The sequence below is a fragment of the Dicentrarchus labrax genome, unplaced genomic scaffold, assembly GCF_905237075.1.
Source record: "Dicentrarchus labrax unplaced genomic scaffold, dlabrax2021, whole genome shotgun sequence".
Lineage (NCBI taxonomy): Eukaryota > Metazoa > Chordata > Actinopteri > Moronidae > Dicentrarchus > Dicentrarchus labrax.
Window position 1 is genome coordinate 22,922,395 of NW_026136721.1, and position 15,945 is coordinate 22,938,339.

At 39.4% G+C, this 15,945-nt stretch overlaps 1 protein-coding gene across 2 annotated transcripts; it reads left to right on the forward strand.

Moving 5' to 3' along the window:
* Nucleotides 1–1,738: 1,738 nt before the first annotated feature.
* wdr19 (WD repeat domain 19) lies at nt 1,739–15,787 on the forward strand. 2 transcript variants are annotated; one of them, XR_007881752.1, is made up of 37 exons: nt 1,739–1,853; nt 3,064–3,155; nt 3,267–3,332; nt 3,456–3,581; nt 3,707–3,822; nt 3,927–4,042; nt 4,332–4,412; nt 4,654–4,766; nt 4,877–5,050; nt 5,144–5,214; nt 5,313–5,485; nt 6,238–6,358; nt 6,465–6,571; nt 6,668–6,784; nt 7,246–7,401; nt 7,498–7,645; nt 7,889–8,102; nt 8,333–8,492; nt 8,617–8,727; nt 8,992–9,101; nt 9,189–9,246; nt 9,441–9,587; nt 9,751–9,833; nt 9,921–10,004; nt 10,089–10,235; nt 10,717–10,841; nt 11,025–11,134; nt 11,263–11,331; nt 11,490–11,567; nt 13,146–13,242; nt 13,331–13,455; nt 13,905–13,986; nt 14,122–14,272; nt 14,413–14,536; nt 14,633–14,709; nt 14,932–15,094; nt 15,518–15,787. XR_007881752.1 is itself a non-coding variant. In XM_051386200.1 (36 exons), the coding sequence occupies exons 1-36, from the start codon at nt 1,848–1,850 to the stop codon at nt 15,630–15,632; spliced, it is 4,050 nt and encodes a 1,349-aa protein (XP_051242160.1). In that variant the 5' UTR covers nt 1,739–1,847; the 3' UTR covers nt 15,633–15,787. The 2 variants fall into 2 exon arrangements, 1 of the variants encoding a protein (XP_051242160.1); XM_051386200.1 differs by lacking the exon at nt 14,932–15,094.
* Nucleotides 15,788–15,945: the final 158 nt, after the last annotated feature.

A 15,945-nucleotide genomic window follows, 5' to 3' on the forward strand; every position in this document is an offset into this window, starting at 1 on the left:
CAGAGATTATGTACACAGTATAATACCTTAAGGCTGACTTTATATGAGCTTCTGGAATAGTTCTTTCTAAAGAGGGAATGAAACACATGGGAGACTTTCAAACATCTTCTGTTGTTTTCAGCTTTGCAATCTGTTTAGTTTAACCATTCTGTTGAAAGATTTAGTCCTTGTAGGTCTGGTAAATCTACTTGATTTTCTGTTTACTGTTTTACTTTGTTCAAGATCCTCTCATCTGAACTGTTTTCAGTCAGTTGAGTAGAGGTATGCTGGGATTTTCTCCCATACCAGATGAAATAGATGTCAGTCAATTTGGTGTGTGTACTAAATGCAGTCCTGAGGAGAAGTCTAAAAGTTTTAAATAATAATTTTTTTTTATTTTTAACATTATATGCTGCTGTTTCGTCTATCATAATTAGTTTGATATTGCAACAACACAGTATCCAGATATTAAATGTTAGAAAGTTAGAAAAAGTTAGAAAGCGCTGCAATCCTTTATAGTCTGTAGTTCATACAATAGAGCAAAAAACACACTGAATATGATGTAATTTTCTGAACAGGCTCTTGTTTTATAAAAAAACAAGAAACATTTATGCTCTACAGGTAGAGTGTATGTTATTGCATGTACAAAAATAGCAACTTTGGTCTTCAAAGTGCATCTCCCTCATCTCCTCCTTTTTTCTTCTCTTCAGCCAGCCAACTCCTGTCCAGATTCAGGTTGCACTTGAGGACAGAAAAGGGTTTCTCCAGCTTTCTCAGCTCCTTCATCTCCCTTTCATAACCCATTTCATTCACCTCCAGGTCAGTCTGAGACAGGCGATGGCAGTCCTGGTGCTGAGAGGTGAAAGAATGGAGAAGAGAGTGATGGCAGTGGATAGTGAGGGGTTGTGAAGAAAAAAAAGATAAAAGAGAAGAAGATAGAAGCTGTTGTGACTAAACATAGATCGGACTTATACTTGGACTTATACTTGATCATTCAGTATCCATACAGGAATATTTTACAATATCCTGAATAGACCTAACCTGAACGTAGTTATCTCAACAGATGTTTTTTTCATTAGTGGATAGATTGAACAAACTCCATCAGCTAATGATAGTCTTTTTTTTTTTGTCTTAAAATTCAAAATCAATATTTATTTTATATACAGTTGATGTTCTTTATTATGGTATGATATTACATATTATATATTATATTATATATTACATATTATTTATTATATATTATATTAATATATATATAAAAAAATTATTTATATTATAATAATTATATTATAAAAATTATAAAAAATAATAAATAATATATATATAAAAAAAAAAAAAAAAAAAAAAAAAATATATATAATATATATATTATAAAATAATATTATATATTATATATTGTATATTATATATTATATATTGTATATTATATTATATATTATATATTATATATTACATATTATATATTATATATTATATATTATATATTATATTGTATATTATATATTATATATTGTATATTATATATTATATATTGTATATTATATATTATATATTATATATTATATATTATATTGTATATTATATATTATATATTGTATATTATATATTATATATTATGTATTATATATTATATATTATATATTATATTGTATATTATATAAATAAGACCCTATTCCATCACAGTATCTTTAAAACGTCCGCCGTGCTTTGGAGCCTCCTCATTGGCTGATGGCTGTTGCTATGACATCGCCGTAGCTTCTGCAGACGCTTCAGAGTGAAGCATTGTGGGATAAACACAACAGTTATGTCGTGAGATTATTTGAACAGAAAATGTCGATTTAAAGTTTATTTGATTAAACGCCAGCAAGATGAAGGTTAGTATCAGCGAATCCATATAAAACACCGGCGTTACTTCTGGTTTTATGACTCCGTTTTATCACATTAAAGCCCTTCAGACAGATAGCTAACCTAGCTATACTTGCTAACGGTAACGTTCATTTGGTAACTTGTGGAAACAAAGTTAGTTTAATGTTAATAATGTTAATAATGTTAATAATGTTAATAGTTTACACTCGTTAAACCAGCTTTCTTGTTCGCTATAGTGCGGGGGAGATGTCATCCAAAGCTACCGATAAGACCGGGCATTTTATTAAGACAACAGGAAAATATTTGGCAAGCTAATGCTAACTTATCTTAGCTTATCTTGTTATTAACTCAATATTTGTTATATAACTCTATAAGTTACAATACTGTTTTCTGTGGTTATGCCTTTAACTAAATACATTTCTGTCATGTTATCTGATGAAAGAGCTCGCCAGGTTGTCTTAAAGAAGGTCTGGGATCTGTAAGCTTTTAAATGGGAATAAATAATAAAGAAAGTGGGTAAAAACAAACAAACAAATGGATGCAGAGAAGCTGCAATATCCTGGCTTTGAGTTCCTAGTGTGTCCAAAAACACTTGATCTAAACTTCCCATAATGTAACTTGAACACTGTCTTTCATTAGATCTTCCCTGTCTGTTAATGCCCTCATATTACAAACTAAGTGAAGTCTCTCTCTAATTTCCTCAGACTTGTAAAAGATCCTCCAGATAATGAACAACCGCTGTCACCTCCTGAGCCGTTCTCCTCATAACTAACGTTACTACATTCAGTTTGACATGTAGATTTGGTTGAGGAACAGGAAGTAAATCAGAGTAACCAAGAATTTAATAAAAAGAACCGATTCATTAAAGACTATTTCCAGCAATACAATTTATGCTTTCACTTTTTTCTATACTTTACTACTTTTGTTTCTTATATTTTTTTGAACAGCAGATATACAATTGCATCCAGTTCATTAAAAATGTTGAAGTAAAGAGTGTTCAAAACATTTTAATGGCATGATTAAGAGCAGCTATTCCCAGTGTCCAGTCACTGCTAACATTAGGTAATCTTTTTAGTTTAAATGAGTGGAAGCTCTTATTGAGTTTAAAACTTATATTATAGGTTTACCTCTGTAGAAAACTATGGATGCCATTTAAATTTCATGTATTTGTCTTTTTCCTAATAAATTGTACTTAAAAAGCAATCTTTGTGTCCACAGAGCGTTTTTATCCTCGATGACCAAGCCTGGGCGGGTTCTAGCCTCCTGTATAAGTGGCAGAGAGCCCTTGGTAATTATATCGCTGTTGCAGGGTGAGTGAACTGTTATTGTTGGAAATGTAGTCCAGAGAAAACTGTAATATTCTGCTTCCCTTTTATACAAGATTTACGTGTTAAGTGTGCACGATATTTTTTATCATACAGACAGGACAGCTCAGTGAAAATATTTGATCGACATGGACACAAGTGGACTGAACTCAACCTTCCGGGGCAAGTTTAAGAAGATCCATTTTGGCTCCAATTTTGTCTAATCAAAAAGGTTTATGTGGTTACTGTTCACCGTTAAAAAGTATTTTTAGTTACACTGTCTCTTCTTTCTCCTGCTCCCCTCAGACGCTGTGTGGGAATGGACTGGGATAAAGATGGGGACATTTTGGCGGTGATAGCTGCAAAATCCAGTTCTGTCTATCTCTGGGATGCCAGTGTCAATAAAACATCCCAGATAGACAGCGGCATGAGGTATAACAAGCCTGTAATACATTTCTAAAGAGCTCAAACAGAAACATGGGCTCAGTTGCTGTGAAATGATTGTAAATCACTTCTGATACTCTGGATTTGTTTCTCATTGTTGTTGGTTTCAACAGAGACCAGATGTCTTTCATCCTGTGGTCAAAAACGGGCCCACTGTTGGCTGTTGGGACAGTCAAAGGAAACCTTTTGATTTACAATCAGCAGACCTCACGCAAGATCCCTGTACTGGGTAATACACATACAACACAACTCTACAGATACCTGTTCATGCGTTTGTTTGTCTTTAGTCACTTCAGTTATATTGACTGTCCTCTCTATCTCCACAAATGCTAGGTAAACATACCAAGAAGATCACCTGTGGGTGCTGGAGTACTCAGAATCTATTGGCTCTGGGAAGTGATGACAGCACGCTGAGCATCAGCAATCATGAGGGGGACACCATCAGACAGGTAGACCCACATATGCATGAGTGCTTAAACACCCAAGCAGCACAAACAAACAAACAAACAAAGTTATCTCACCTCTATACAGTTTGAACATCAGATTATTTTATATGCTTAGCCACTTATGCTTAATTAGGTCACTCAAATTATAAGCAAACAAAATTACTACAGTGTGTGATAAAGAAGTGCAAAGTATACAAATACAAGCTTAGATGCTTTGAAAAATGACAGCCAGTAACAGCACAGTATCATGGGGAAAAACAAATTCCACTTTACCTTTGTCTCCTTTTATCAGACAACGCTCCGCGGTGAACCTGCTGAGATTTCCTTTTCTGTGATGAAGACGGATGAAAGGTCCGGTCTAGGAGAGAACACTGTAAGTTTGTGTGTTTTCTGCAATTTTTCACTAACTTGAATTTATCCACAATCTTCTTATGCGCACTATATCATTTTTATATCACCCATTTATCATGTGTGTATTTATTTATTATTTATTATGTTCACGTTTTAGTGTCTTGAGTTGAAGTGTCACCTGTTTACTTTTTGTGCGGACTTGTTGAATCTGTTAAGTCAAGTAATTGAACTTGACCTCATGTTTGCAAATATTGACCCTTTAGGTGAGCCTGTCTGTGGACAAGAAGATACTGATGCTTTTCAATGTCAACGACCCTGAAAACCGGATAGAATTGACCTTCCAGCGCCACTATGGAAACATTGTGTCCTACCGCTGGTACTGCACACAATCACACAATCCTGCACACTACGAAACACTGGTACTGACTTGTGGCAGTGAGATGTTTGTACTAAAGTTAGTTCTCTCCCTTTGCATGTCTCTTCAAGGTATGGTGATGGGTATATACTGATAGGCTTCTCCCATGGGTACTTTGTGGTTATTTCCACCCACATCAGGGAGATTGGGCAGGAGCTCTATCAGGCTCACAACCACAAAGATAGTCTCAACAGTGTGGCCATCTCGCCAGCACTGAACAAGGCTGCCTCCTGTGGTGACAACAGGTACACACAGTTTTTCAAAAAGACAGCACAGCTATATTGTTCTGTTTATTTGGTGAAGGTGATAAAACTAAAGCCCTGTGTTTCTTGTTGCAGCATAAAGATCCACGAACTGTCTGACCTCAAATATATTAGCAACGTCGTTCGGTTGGATGATGAGACCAAAGGTGAGATACTTCTCTTGTCTAACTATACTGTCAGAAGGCCATGTTGAACACACCACACACTTCTCTTTCATCTGCCTCTCACTCACTCTCACTGTCAGGTCTGGACCAGCTGAACTGGACAGATGACGGCCAGCTGTTGGCAATTTCCACACTGAAAGGGACGCTCCATGTCTTCCTGACCAAGCTGCCCATCCTGGGTGACAGCTTTGGTACCCGGCTTGCCTTCCTCACCTCCCTGCTGGAGGTCACTGTGTCCAACCAGGTTGAGGGGGTGAGGACACACACACACACACACACACACACACACACACACACACACACACACACACACACAAAGTATTAGATTATACATTTATAGTCATACTGGAGGATTTTCTTAGAGATGGAATTAATGAACACAGCAATGCAACTGGAAATAATTCATAAAACCTCCAACAAGGCTGTTCACTGTATTTACTGTTCAAATGTATTTAACAAAAGGAAATGCATTAGTGAGACACCGTAAGGATTTTTGGTTGATAGCAGCCATAATATGGAGAATATCTGAATCCTTTGGGAGGTCAACCAAATATGTTATGTACCAATTTTGGAAAATTCAAGTACATGGAATGGCAGAATATGTAAGTGCTATATATATATATATACACATGTATCTTGGAATCTGTGTGTGAGTGCTAAATCACAGTGAGTTCATTGATCCAAGGCTTAACTCTTTTAATTTAATTTCAAAGAGACAGACAAACAGAACAAAAAACATAATCTCCCTGCCAAATTAATAAACATAAAATCATTACCAAAATTACAGGAGTCAAACGCAGGTGTCGTCACACACCAATTTTCATATCACCCAAAAATAATCGTTGAAGACAATTGTATTCGGACAAATAAAAAGATAAATGAGTGAGCTCAGGTTTGACCTGATGAGATGAAAGATTGATGAAAAAAGTAATTAAAATCGGGGATGTTACAGCTGAGTGTAAACACTGCTGACTTGATTCAATCTCTCTTTGATGTGTTTTTCAGGAGAGTCCTGTGGCCATACAAGTGGAAGTAGAGCCTACTTTCATTGCGATGGGACCTTACCATGTGGCTGTGGGAATGAACAACAGAGCCTGGTTCTACGCCTTGGTAGACCAAGAACCTGGTGTGTGCATGTGATGTGTTAACCATTACACAACCATGTTGTGGTGTGTTTCACCAGGTATGAGTGGATGAATACGTATCACTAAACTGCTTTGTTTGGCACTCAGGTTATAACAAGCTAAAGGACATTGAGTACTTGGGGACCATAGCCAGCATGTGTCTTAACTCAGACTATGCAGCAGCGCTGTTTGAGGGAAAAGTGCAGCTGCACATGGTGAGTCATCTGTGTGTCTTTGTTTCTCTTTTTATTGACCCCATGAATGATTATTGAGTGGGCTTCACCATTTCCTGTTTGTGTGTATATGTTTAGATTGAAGGGAAAGACCAGGAGGAGAAGAAGCAGATGAAGTTGTTTCCAGACGATGACAGGAAAGGTCGGATCATTTGCCACGCCCTCACCGCTGACTTCCTCTACTACGGCACTGATGTAAGGTTCAGCACACACACACATTCATACACTGATGGCATGGTGTCAACTGCTCATCAGGAACGATACAGTGTTTTTAATCCAATGCGCTCACTATAAAGCTATAAAGCTAACCCGTACACACACACGGTGACAGCCATCGGGAGCAATTTGGGGTTCTGTATCTTGTCCAGGGACACTTTGACTGCACTGAGAGAGCTTAGGAATCGAACCAGTAATCCTTCAATTAATAGACTCACTCTACCACCTGAGCCATAAATCCCCACCTGAGCCAAGATCATTTACCAACGTGTCCCTGTACTGCTGGCCTATTCCCTCTAACTCTTCCTTCATTCACTCTTTCCTGCTTTGCCACACTCAGTTGTGTTCTTCCACGTGTTCTCTGTTCATAAACCTTTCCCTCCGATTCCCCTTTATTCCTTCTTCTCTTCTTCTAATGGATGTTATAATCTGTTTCTCAGTCAGGTAATGTGGTGTGTGTGTTGGTGGAGGACTGGGAGACCGTGAGCAGCTACAGCCACTCGGTTGGCGTGAGGAAAGTGTTCCCCGACCTAAACGGCACACGGCTGGTTTTCATTGACGACAAGAACTGCGGCTTCCTTCTCTCCCCTGCAAATGTCAGTACACACAGTAACTTACCACATATCAAAACCAGAAATGACAAAGTGCTTTACAAGTGTCTAACTATGTGTATATCTGTGTTTGTAATTCAGGCAACAGACTCCTGCTTTGAGCTGCCCAACTTCTCTCCCACCATCACAGGAGTGATGTGGGACAACTGGCATGCTGACAGAGGAGTGTTTGTAGCTTATGATGATGACAAGGTCTATACCTACGCCCTGCATAAAACCACCATATATGGTAGGGTGACACACGCACACACTTTTACCTGTCTGACATATTAAACAGAGAATAGTGGTCTTTGGTTTCTCTTTCTCTTACTGTCCTGTTCAGAGGGATTTGCAATGTAGGATGTAAATCAACAAAAAATTGGGGTTCTAGTACCTTAAAATACCCCTGCTGCCATAATCCTGTGATATAAATGTAGGCGAGAGGAACGTTATTTTAAACTTTATTTCTGCCTCTCTCAATCTGTCTGCCCAGGCCCCCGGGTGGTGTTGGTGGGGAGTACTGCGCTTCTGTTTTCCCAGAAGCCTTTGCTCTTGTACAATGGGGAGCTGACGTGTCAGACGGCGAGCGGCAAAACAAGTGAAGTGGCTCTGAGCACACACGCCTTCCTCAAGCTCTCCACAAGCTCATCAATAGACTCACCGCAGGAGCTCAGCAAGCAGCTCACCCATGCCCTAATGCTCAAGAGGTCAGACAGGCTGATATATGTGTGTGTTTTATATATTATGTTGTGGGTACGCTGTGGTTAGTTTTATTAGATGTTCAGAGTACATATGGGTACGTACACTGACATTATATATGGACAGTTGTACTGTAATATCTTTTTTAATATTAATATATTAATATAATAATTTATATTATGGTAGATATGGAACAGCAAGGTTAAAGAACTGCATGTATGTGTGTTTTCCTGTCCAGGTTCCATGAAGCCTGGGATCTGTGTAAGTCTGCAGGTAGTAACACAGACTGGGCGGAGTTAGGCAACGCCTGTTTGGTCCACATGGACGTCGAGCTGGCCATCCAGGTCTACCGTACGAGTGGCAATGTCGGTATGGTCCTGTCACTGCAGGGCATCCAGGTACAGCTCGCACACATAGCACAGTTCCTATGTCACTACCTCTTGATAACAGACACTGTTTCAGTCTATTCTGATACCGGCCCCCTCTCTCTCTCACTCTCTGTCTCTCTCGCTCTCTGTCCAGGGTATAGAGGACATGAATTTACGGGCAGGACATTTGGCCATGTTCCTAGGCGACTATAACCTGGCACAGGACCTCTATCTGTCCTCAAGCTGCCCAATTGCTGCCCTGGAGGTAAAAACACACTCAATTTAAGAGTAAACGTGTGTAAGTGAATGTGTGTAGACATTGTGGCTGATCACTTGTGTCTTTAATCACCCAGTAGGTAAATTGTATTAACTCCTTAGCATTCTGCATTATATGTTGTCATATGTTGTTAATGTAGGCTTAAATTCAGTTCTCACTGCGAATGTGTGTGTGTGTGTGTGTGTGTGTGTGTGTGTGTGTGTGTGTGTGTGTGTGTGTGTGTGTGTGTGTGTGTGTGTGTGTGTGTGTTAGATGAGGAGAGACCTGTTGCATTGGGACAGTGCCCTTATGTTAGCCAAGAGGTTAGCAGAAGACCAAATTCCCTTTATATCCAAAGAATACGCTGTTCATCTGGAGTTTATGTAAGTAAAACTCACACACACACACACACAGCATTCAGTAGACCTGACCGACCTACACTGTATCTAAACTTCTCTCTCTCTTCGTAGTGGAGACTATGTGAATGCTCTGGCACACTATGAAAAGGGCATGACCCACAATAATAAAGTAAGTGAAATATATTTTATGTCAACTTTCTGTAGTGATAACAGTTTGATAAGTTCAAAACTATAAACACAACAATGACGTTATTTTTAGTTTTTCACCACGTGATGATAATGAAATAATTTTAATTGTACTCCCTTTGAAGTCTCCTCTTTTTACTGTCCCCACCCTCCTCTCTCTCCCTTTTCGCTGCGCAGTTCCAGGAGCACGACGAGGCTTGTCAAGCAGGTGTGGCCCGGATGTCCATCAGGATGGGCGACATCAGGAGAGGAGCTGCTCAGGCAATTCAGCACCCGAGCAGAGTCCTCAAGAAGGAATGTGGAGCCATACTGGAGAGCATGAAGGTAGAGAGCCTTATCTCTCTCTTCTTGTTAATTATGTTTTAGTAAATTACAGGTTTTATAGTGTGTGTTTCTCTGCCGGTTTTGCAAATATTTGAGCATCAACTAATGTTTTATAATCTTTTTGTTCATGTCCTCTTCTGTGGTTTTCTTTTCTCTCTTACAGCAATTCTCTGAAGCCGCTCAGCTCTATGAAAAAGGCCAGTATTATGACAAAGCAGCATCAGTCTACATTCGCTGCAAGAACTGGTGAGATGAATACCAACACTCAGACCTGCAGGTTTTTCTCCTCCTTTACACTGTAAAATTCCACTTTTTTTTTTATTCCACACTCAGGGCAAAGGTGGGCGAGTTGCTCCCACACGTCTCCTCTCCTAAGATCCACCTGCAGTACGCCAAGGCCAAGGAAGCAGACGGGAAGTAGGTTCTTAGTTTAGTCTGTCACATTGAGGATAGTGAAATCATAAAAGGAGTAGCCGATGTAACACGTGCTGTATGCACCAGGTATAAGGAAGCTGCAAGGGCCTATGAGAGCGCCAAAGACTGGGACAACGTGATACGTGTGCAGCTGGACCACCTGAGCAACCCTGGGGAAGCAGTTCGCATTGTCAGGGAGACGCAGAGTATCGACGGGGCAAAGACGGTTGCCAGGTAGGACAAACAACAGCACGGGTGTATACAAACAACCACAGTCAAATAGTTTTGTACTTGTATGAAGGCTTTAGTGTCTAAATGTAACCTAAATGTGACTTTTAACCCTTCCAGCCACTTGTCTAACATGAACCCATAACTTACGGTTATGGCACAGGAAGTACTGGGAAATTATTTTTATTTAATGATTATTTTTTATTAAATTAGTTTTATTATTATTTAAGTATTCATTATTTTTATCCTTGTTTGCCCAACCAGAAGTCCAAAACCCAACACCCCAAACATGTTTAATCTAGAAGGAAAAAGATAAAATAAATATTAATCTTCCCATTTGAGAAGCTAGAACGAGCAAATGTTGGCATTTTTGACAGATAAATGATTTAAATGATTACTCAACTATTTGTTTCATCTCCAATTATTTCCCCCTGCTCTTTTTTCCCATTTGTGTAATAAACCTTTAACATGTCTGTGTGTGTCTCAGGTTCTTCCTGGGGTTGAACGACTACGGCTCGGCCATCCACTTCCTGGTGCTGTCTCAGTGCAACGATGAAGCTTTCCAACTGGCACAGCAGCACGGAAAAATGGAGGTCTACGCAGACATCATCGGTCAGTCTGTGCGGATGTGTTATATAAAGACCATACCAACATTTTTACAGTGAAACAAACATTCTGAGCAGGTCTAACTTTATTGCAGTATTTCCTAATGAATTTCTAGCAGTGAAGTTCCAATGAAACAGCCTGTTAAGTTGAAAATAAATTAGCTCACTGCTGCGTTGTGTGCTTCTTCAGGTCCTGAGGCGACGCAGGAGGACTACCAGAGCATTGCTCTCTACTTTGAGGGAGAGAAGAAACACCTGCAGGCTGGCAAGTTCTTTCAGAAGTGCGGGCAGTACAGCAGAGTAAGCATTTTATTTACTCAATCTTTTATTAATGCTAATGTATATGTTCTAATAGTTAGAGAGTTAGATGTTGCTTCATTCCACCACTTCAGCCAATCCTTTCTTTCTTCATGTCCACCATCTCTCAGGCCCTGAAACACTTCCTGAAGTGTCCAAACACTGATGACAATTTGGCCGTCGAGATGGCTATAGAGACAGTGAGTGTGTCAAACTGAATATCCCAGTGTACATACACAATGATGTGACCATTCAGCAGTGTTTTTGATGTGTCTGTGTCTGTGTGTGTGTGTGTGTGTGTGTGTGTGTGTGTGTGTGTGTGTGTGTGTGTGTGTGTGTGTGTGTGTGTGTGTGTCAGGTGGGTCAGGCCAAGGACAGTTCTCTGACCAATCAGCTGATAGATTACCTGATGGGAGAGAGCGACGGTATGCCCAAGGTAAGCAATACACTGGAACACTGCTTTTGTCTCAGTGGATGTGACTTTACTAGCAACCTGATTTTAAATCATTACTTTTATAAGTTTTTCTCTTTCATGCATTGATCACTCATTCTCCCTCTCACTGTCTCTCCTTTTCCTTGTCTCTGCTGTGTGTGTGCAGTGTCTCTCAGTGAGTAGCCTTGTCAGACACTGACTGTTTCATCAGCAGTTATAACAAAGAAGAACACATTGACTTGTTCTTGATTTGGGGAGCTGAAAGTTTGGGACTGGCATAAGTACAATATTTTACTCAGAAAAAAGAATTCATAGATTTTACAACACAAGTGTCTTTAAAAAGTAATAGCCAACAGATCTGTAGTCAGAGAGCTAGTAGGAGTTAATTATTTTAGCTAATTGTATAGAAGGCAGGTGGGTTGTTAGTGTCAGTGTGGGGACTAGAGTGTATGTGTGTCATACAGTAGGTAATGTACATCCTTGTGGGTATGTGATGTAGAACGTGTTAAGTGCTGTTGTTGTAGGGCAGTAGGGCATGAGAGTGTCCCTTTTCCTCCAGCTTGCTCTTTGCTGAGGGTGAGATGAAGGAAGAGTCAGTTGTATTTGCTAGACAACTGAAGTGCAGAGAGAGAGTCGTTTTTTAACCGTTTCAAAACTGTTTCTAATACATTGCTTGCCTAGAGATCTAATGAAACCATCCTTGAAGCACAGATTGCTTATTATTTGGATGTAATCAGTGAAGTACGCTTTTCGAAATATGTGTTAAAAGGCCCTGAAAACCAATTTACTCAATCAGCCTCTTAATGTGAGCAATGGGGCCCCGACAGGAAATCACTGTATTATTCAGAACAGATTCAGTGATTTCCCAGGACACATTTCTGTCTGTGCTGTTTGGAAAAATGTGATATTGTGTTGCCAGTCAAATTTGATCAGATCACACCCCCACAGTGTTGAAGAAGCTTTTGAGTGTTAAAACTTGAGTGATTCACATTAATATTTAATGTTATAGTGAAAAAGACTTGAAAGAAAGTTTTCAGGAATGGCAACCCAAAGAAACCCGATCAGATTCTGTGGATGTGGTTGATTGTGCATCTGCTGGATTTTCTCAGGTTCATGCAGTTTGTGAGTGTCAGTTTTAGTGGAATATATATATATATATATAATTATATAATATATATTAAGGGAAGGTGGGCATCATTTTGTCATCATTATATTACCTTGGAAGTTTGTTTAATGTCCCTTAGCATTAGCTTTAGCAAACATTTCTGTAAATAAATTTTGTCCAAAGTTGTCCAATTACATTTAAAATTGTAGAGAATGTTTTAGAAGGTTATTTTAATTTATTCCAGCATTACTTCGTTGATTTCCTTTGAGTTTGCTAGTTTCAGACGGCTTGCACAGTTTCCCTGTGCAGAATACATCTGAAGGTATTAGACAACCACAAGCTGACCTTCAGTTAGACGCATATTACAAACTGAATGCGAGCACTATTTCACCCTGTGAATCTATGTATGTAAATCTGATCCTAACACTTTTGATTAAACTGGTGACAGTTAGTTGATCTTTTTTTCCTCTTCCCAGGATGCCAAGTACCTGTTCCGTCTGTATATGGCACTGCAGCAGTACAGGGAAGCTGCTCGCACCGCCATCATCATCGCCAGAGAAGAGCAGTGTGCAGGTACAAACATATTCACACAAACACTAACCAAATAGCTGTGTACCAAAGCTTCTATATACTTCTATTTGTTTTTTTGCATGTAACACAGGGAACTATCGTAATGCCCATGACGTGCTGTTCAGCATGTACACGGAGCTGCAGGCCCAGAAGATTAAAATTCCTGCTGAGATGGCCACCAATCTGATGATCCTCCACTCCTACCTACTGGTCAAAGTCAGTAAAGCTGAAATCTATCACACACACTTTGTGTTTGTTCAGGTTACTGTGCTGAATCACTTTGTATAATTTTTTTAATAATTTCTCTCGGGGACATTTTATGCCTTTATTAGATAGCCGACAGGAAATGAGGAAAGGACCAGGGATGCTGTGGTTTATGGTCAGCGTCAACATTAAGTGTCGGGTTATGCTTGATCAGAACTCCTTTGTATAACACGTCCAGAAATAAAAAGTATTAATAGTTAAGTTAATAAACTGCCCCACTCAAAAGTGGTCAGTGAGAAGCCGGCCACATAGAGGGACTAAGTGCAGTATTGTTTAATGTGGGAAGAACTGCACATTTTCAGTTTACTGTCACATGATAAAGCTTCTCAACCTTAACATTACGTGAGTTTATTGTTCTTTGTAGTCTTCCATGTTGAATTTGTTAATTATTCATAATGTAGATCCATGTAAAGAGGGGAGACCACCTGAAAGGGGCTCGCATGCTCATCCGTGTCAGCAACAATATCAGCAAGTTTCCTGCACGTGAGTCCACACAGAATCAACTCTAATCTGTCCAATTCACATGAAAGAAACTGATCTAAATGAAGCTTAAATGTCACTAAAACTTAAAAAAAATTGTCCAACAGAAGTCTCATCAGTGTTTATGTGTGTCTGTAGATGTTGTTCCCATTCTGACGTCAGCAGTCATCGAATGTCACCGTGCCGGACTGAAGAACTCGGCTTTTAGCTTCGCTGCCATGTTGATGAGACCGGAGTACCGAAATGAGATCGACCCGAAGTACAGGAAGAAGATCGAGGCTATGGTTCGGTGAGTCCACACTTTCTGCTCTTTCCTGACCTTCCTCCTTCTCCGCACATATATTACCTTACCTCATCTGTCCGATTTTATTCTACCCTACACTGCATTTCAAACCTTGTCCTTTTATTTCATATGTGTCTGCCCTTCAGACGTCCAGATACATCCGAGCTGGAGGAGGAAACCACTCCATGTCCCTTCTGTGGCTTTCAGCTGCCTCAGAACGAACTGCTGTGTATCTCCTGCAAGAACAACCTGCCCTACTGCATTGCCACGGTACAAACACACAATCACTGACTGATTCATGCAGTTCTTCTTTTTAACAAAGTAGTTTGTTCCAATATTTTTATCAATTGATTTTCTGTTTTTCAGGGTCGTCATATGCTGAAAGAAGACTGGTCTGTGTGTCCTCATTGTGAATTTCCTGCTCTCTACTCCCAGTTCATTCTGTAAGTATGCAGAAACGTATATCAGCTGGTTTTTGTGTTGTTATTTAAACCAATGGAAGATTCACATTTATTTAAAATTGCTGACAAATCAGTGTGACAGTTTTTGAAAATCTTACCAAAATATGAAAACCACGTTCTCATCAGAAAGACTTTTTTTTTCTCTTGACACACAATGGACCGATTTTCCATAACCTGAAACTATCTCTGTAATAACACTGTCAGCTACAGTTCTTTAAAAAGAAGACGTTTGATCTTCATCAACCGGCCCTTATCACCGTCTTGTGACTCCAGACAGAGCTGATTGAAGGCTGATACATTGCTTCAAGTGATTTCACTTCCACAGTCTGAAAATGAAAATAATCTGTGGATGTGGAGTTCGATAAAAGTGAGTTTACCAGACCTCTGCAGTGCTCGAGGCTACATTAGCTACTAGTAGCATAACGCATTCATATCTCTGACCCAACCGTCAGTGAATGAGTTGCATTGTGGCTAATGTAGGCGAGGGGTTCTGCTGCATCAGTTTGTATCTTTTTTATTTTTTAAATTATTTTTATACGGATTATACAGACGAGCTATAACACGTAATTAGTAGGCAGATTTTGTTGCCTTTGGACTCAGCCAGGTTTACTGTGTCCCTGTTTCCAGTCTTCTCATCCAACTAATAGGCCTGGCCACACACACCCACACCCACACCCACACACTTAGTTTAGCCCACTGAAGCGATGCAAATTGTGCTTGTGTGTGACCGTGCCCTCAGCACAGGTGACTTGCTTCTCTCTCATCAACACTGAACTGTGTGTGTGTCCAGGTTGCTGGAAACTGAGACGATGTGTCCCATGTGCTCCGAGACACTGAGTGTCAAACAGCTGAAGAAGATCTCGGATTGTTCCGAATACTTGCAAGCTGATGAACTGGATCAATGAAGAAGAAAAACAAGTGTACATAGATGTCCTGTCAGATTTTTTATGTTTAAATATATATTTTGCAGCTTTTAGTTTTAGTTACTGAATTTTAAAGATGTTTGTTATTTCACCAACCAAAAGACCAATAATAAAAAACTATGTATATTCAGAGGAAATGTTGGATTCATTATTCTACCAGTCGTATTTTTTAGCTCATGTGCTTTTTGAATAGCACCATTGTAAACGGAGTGGCTGAAGATATTTCAAACAGATATATTTCTGTTCAAGTAAATGCAAAACAGAAGATTAGATGGTCAGCTGTTCTTTCTACAGG

Bases quoted from the DNA above. Each gene is read 5' to 3' on its own strand.
- wdr19 (XM_051386200.1), top strand. The intron at 3,333-3,455 runs GCAAGTTTAAGA...TGCTCCCCTCAG, and splicing joins ACTGAACTCAACCTTCCGGG to ACGCTGTGTGGGAATGGACT. The intron at 4,043-4,331 runs GTAGACCCACAT...TCCTTTTATCAG, and splicing joins AGGGGGACACCATCAGACAG to ACAACGCTCCGCGGTGAACC.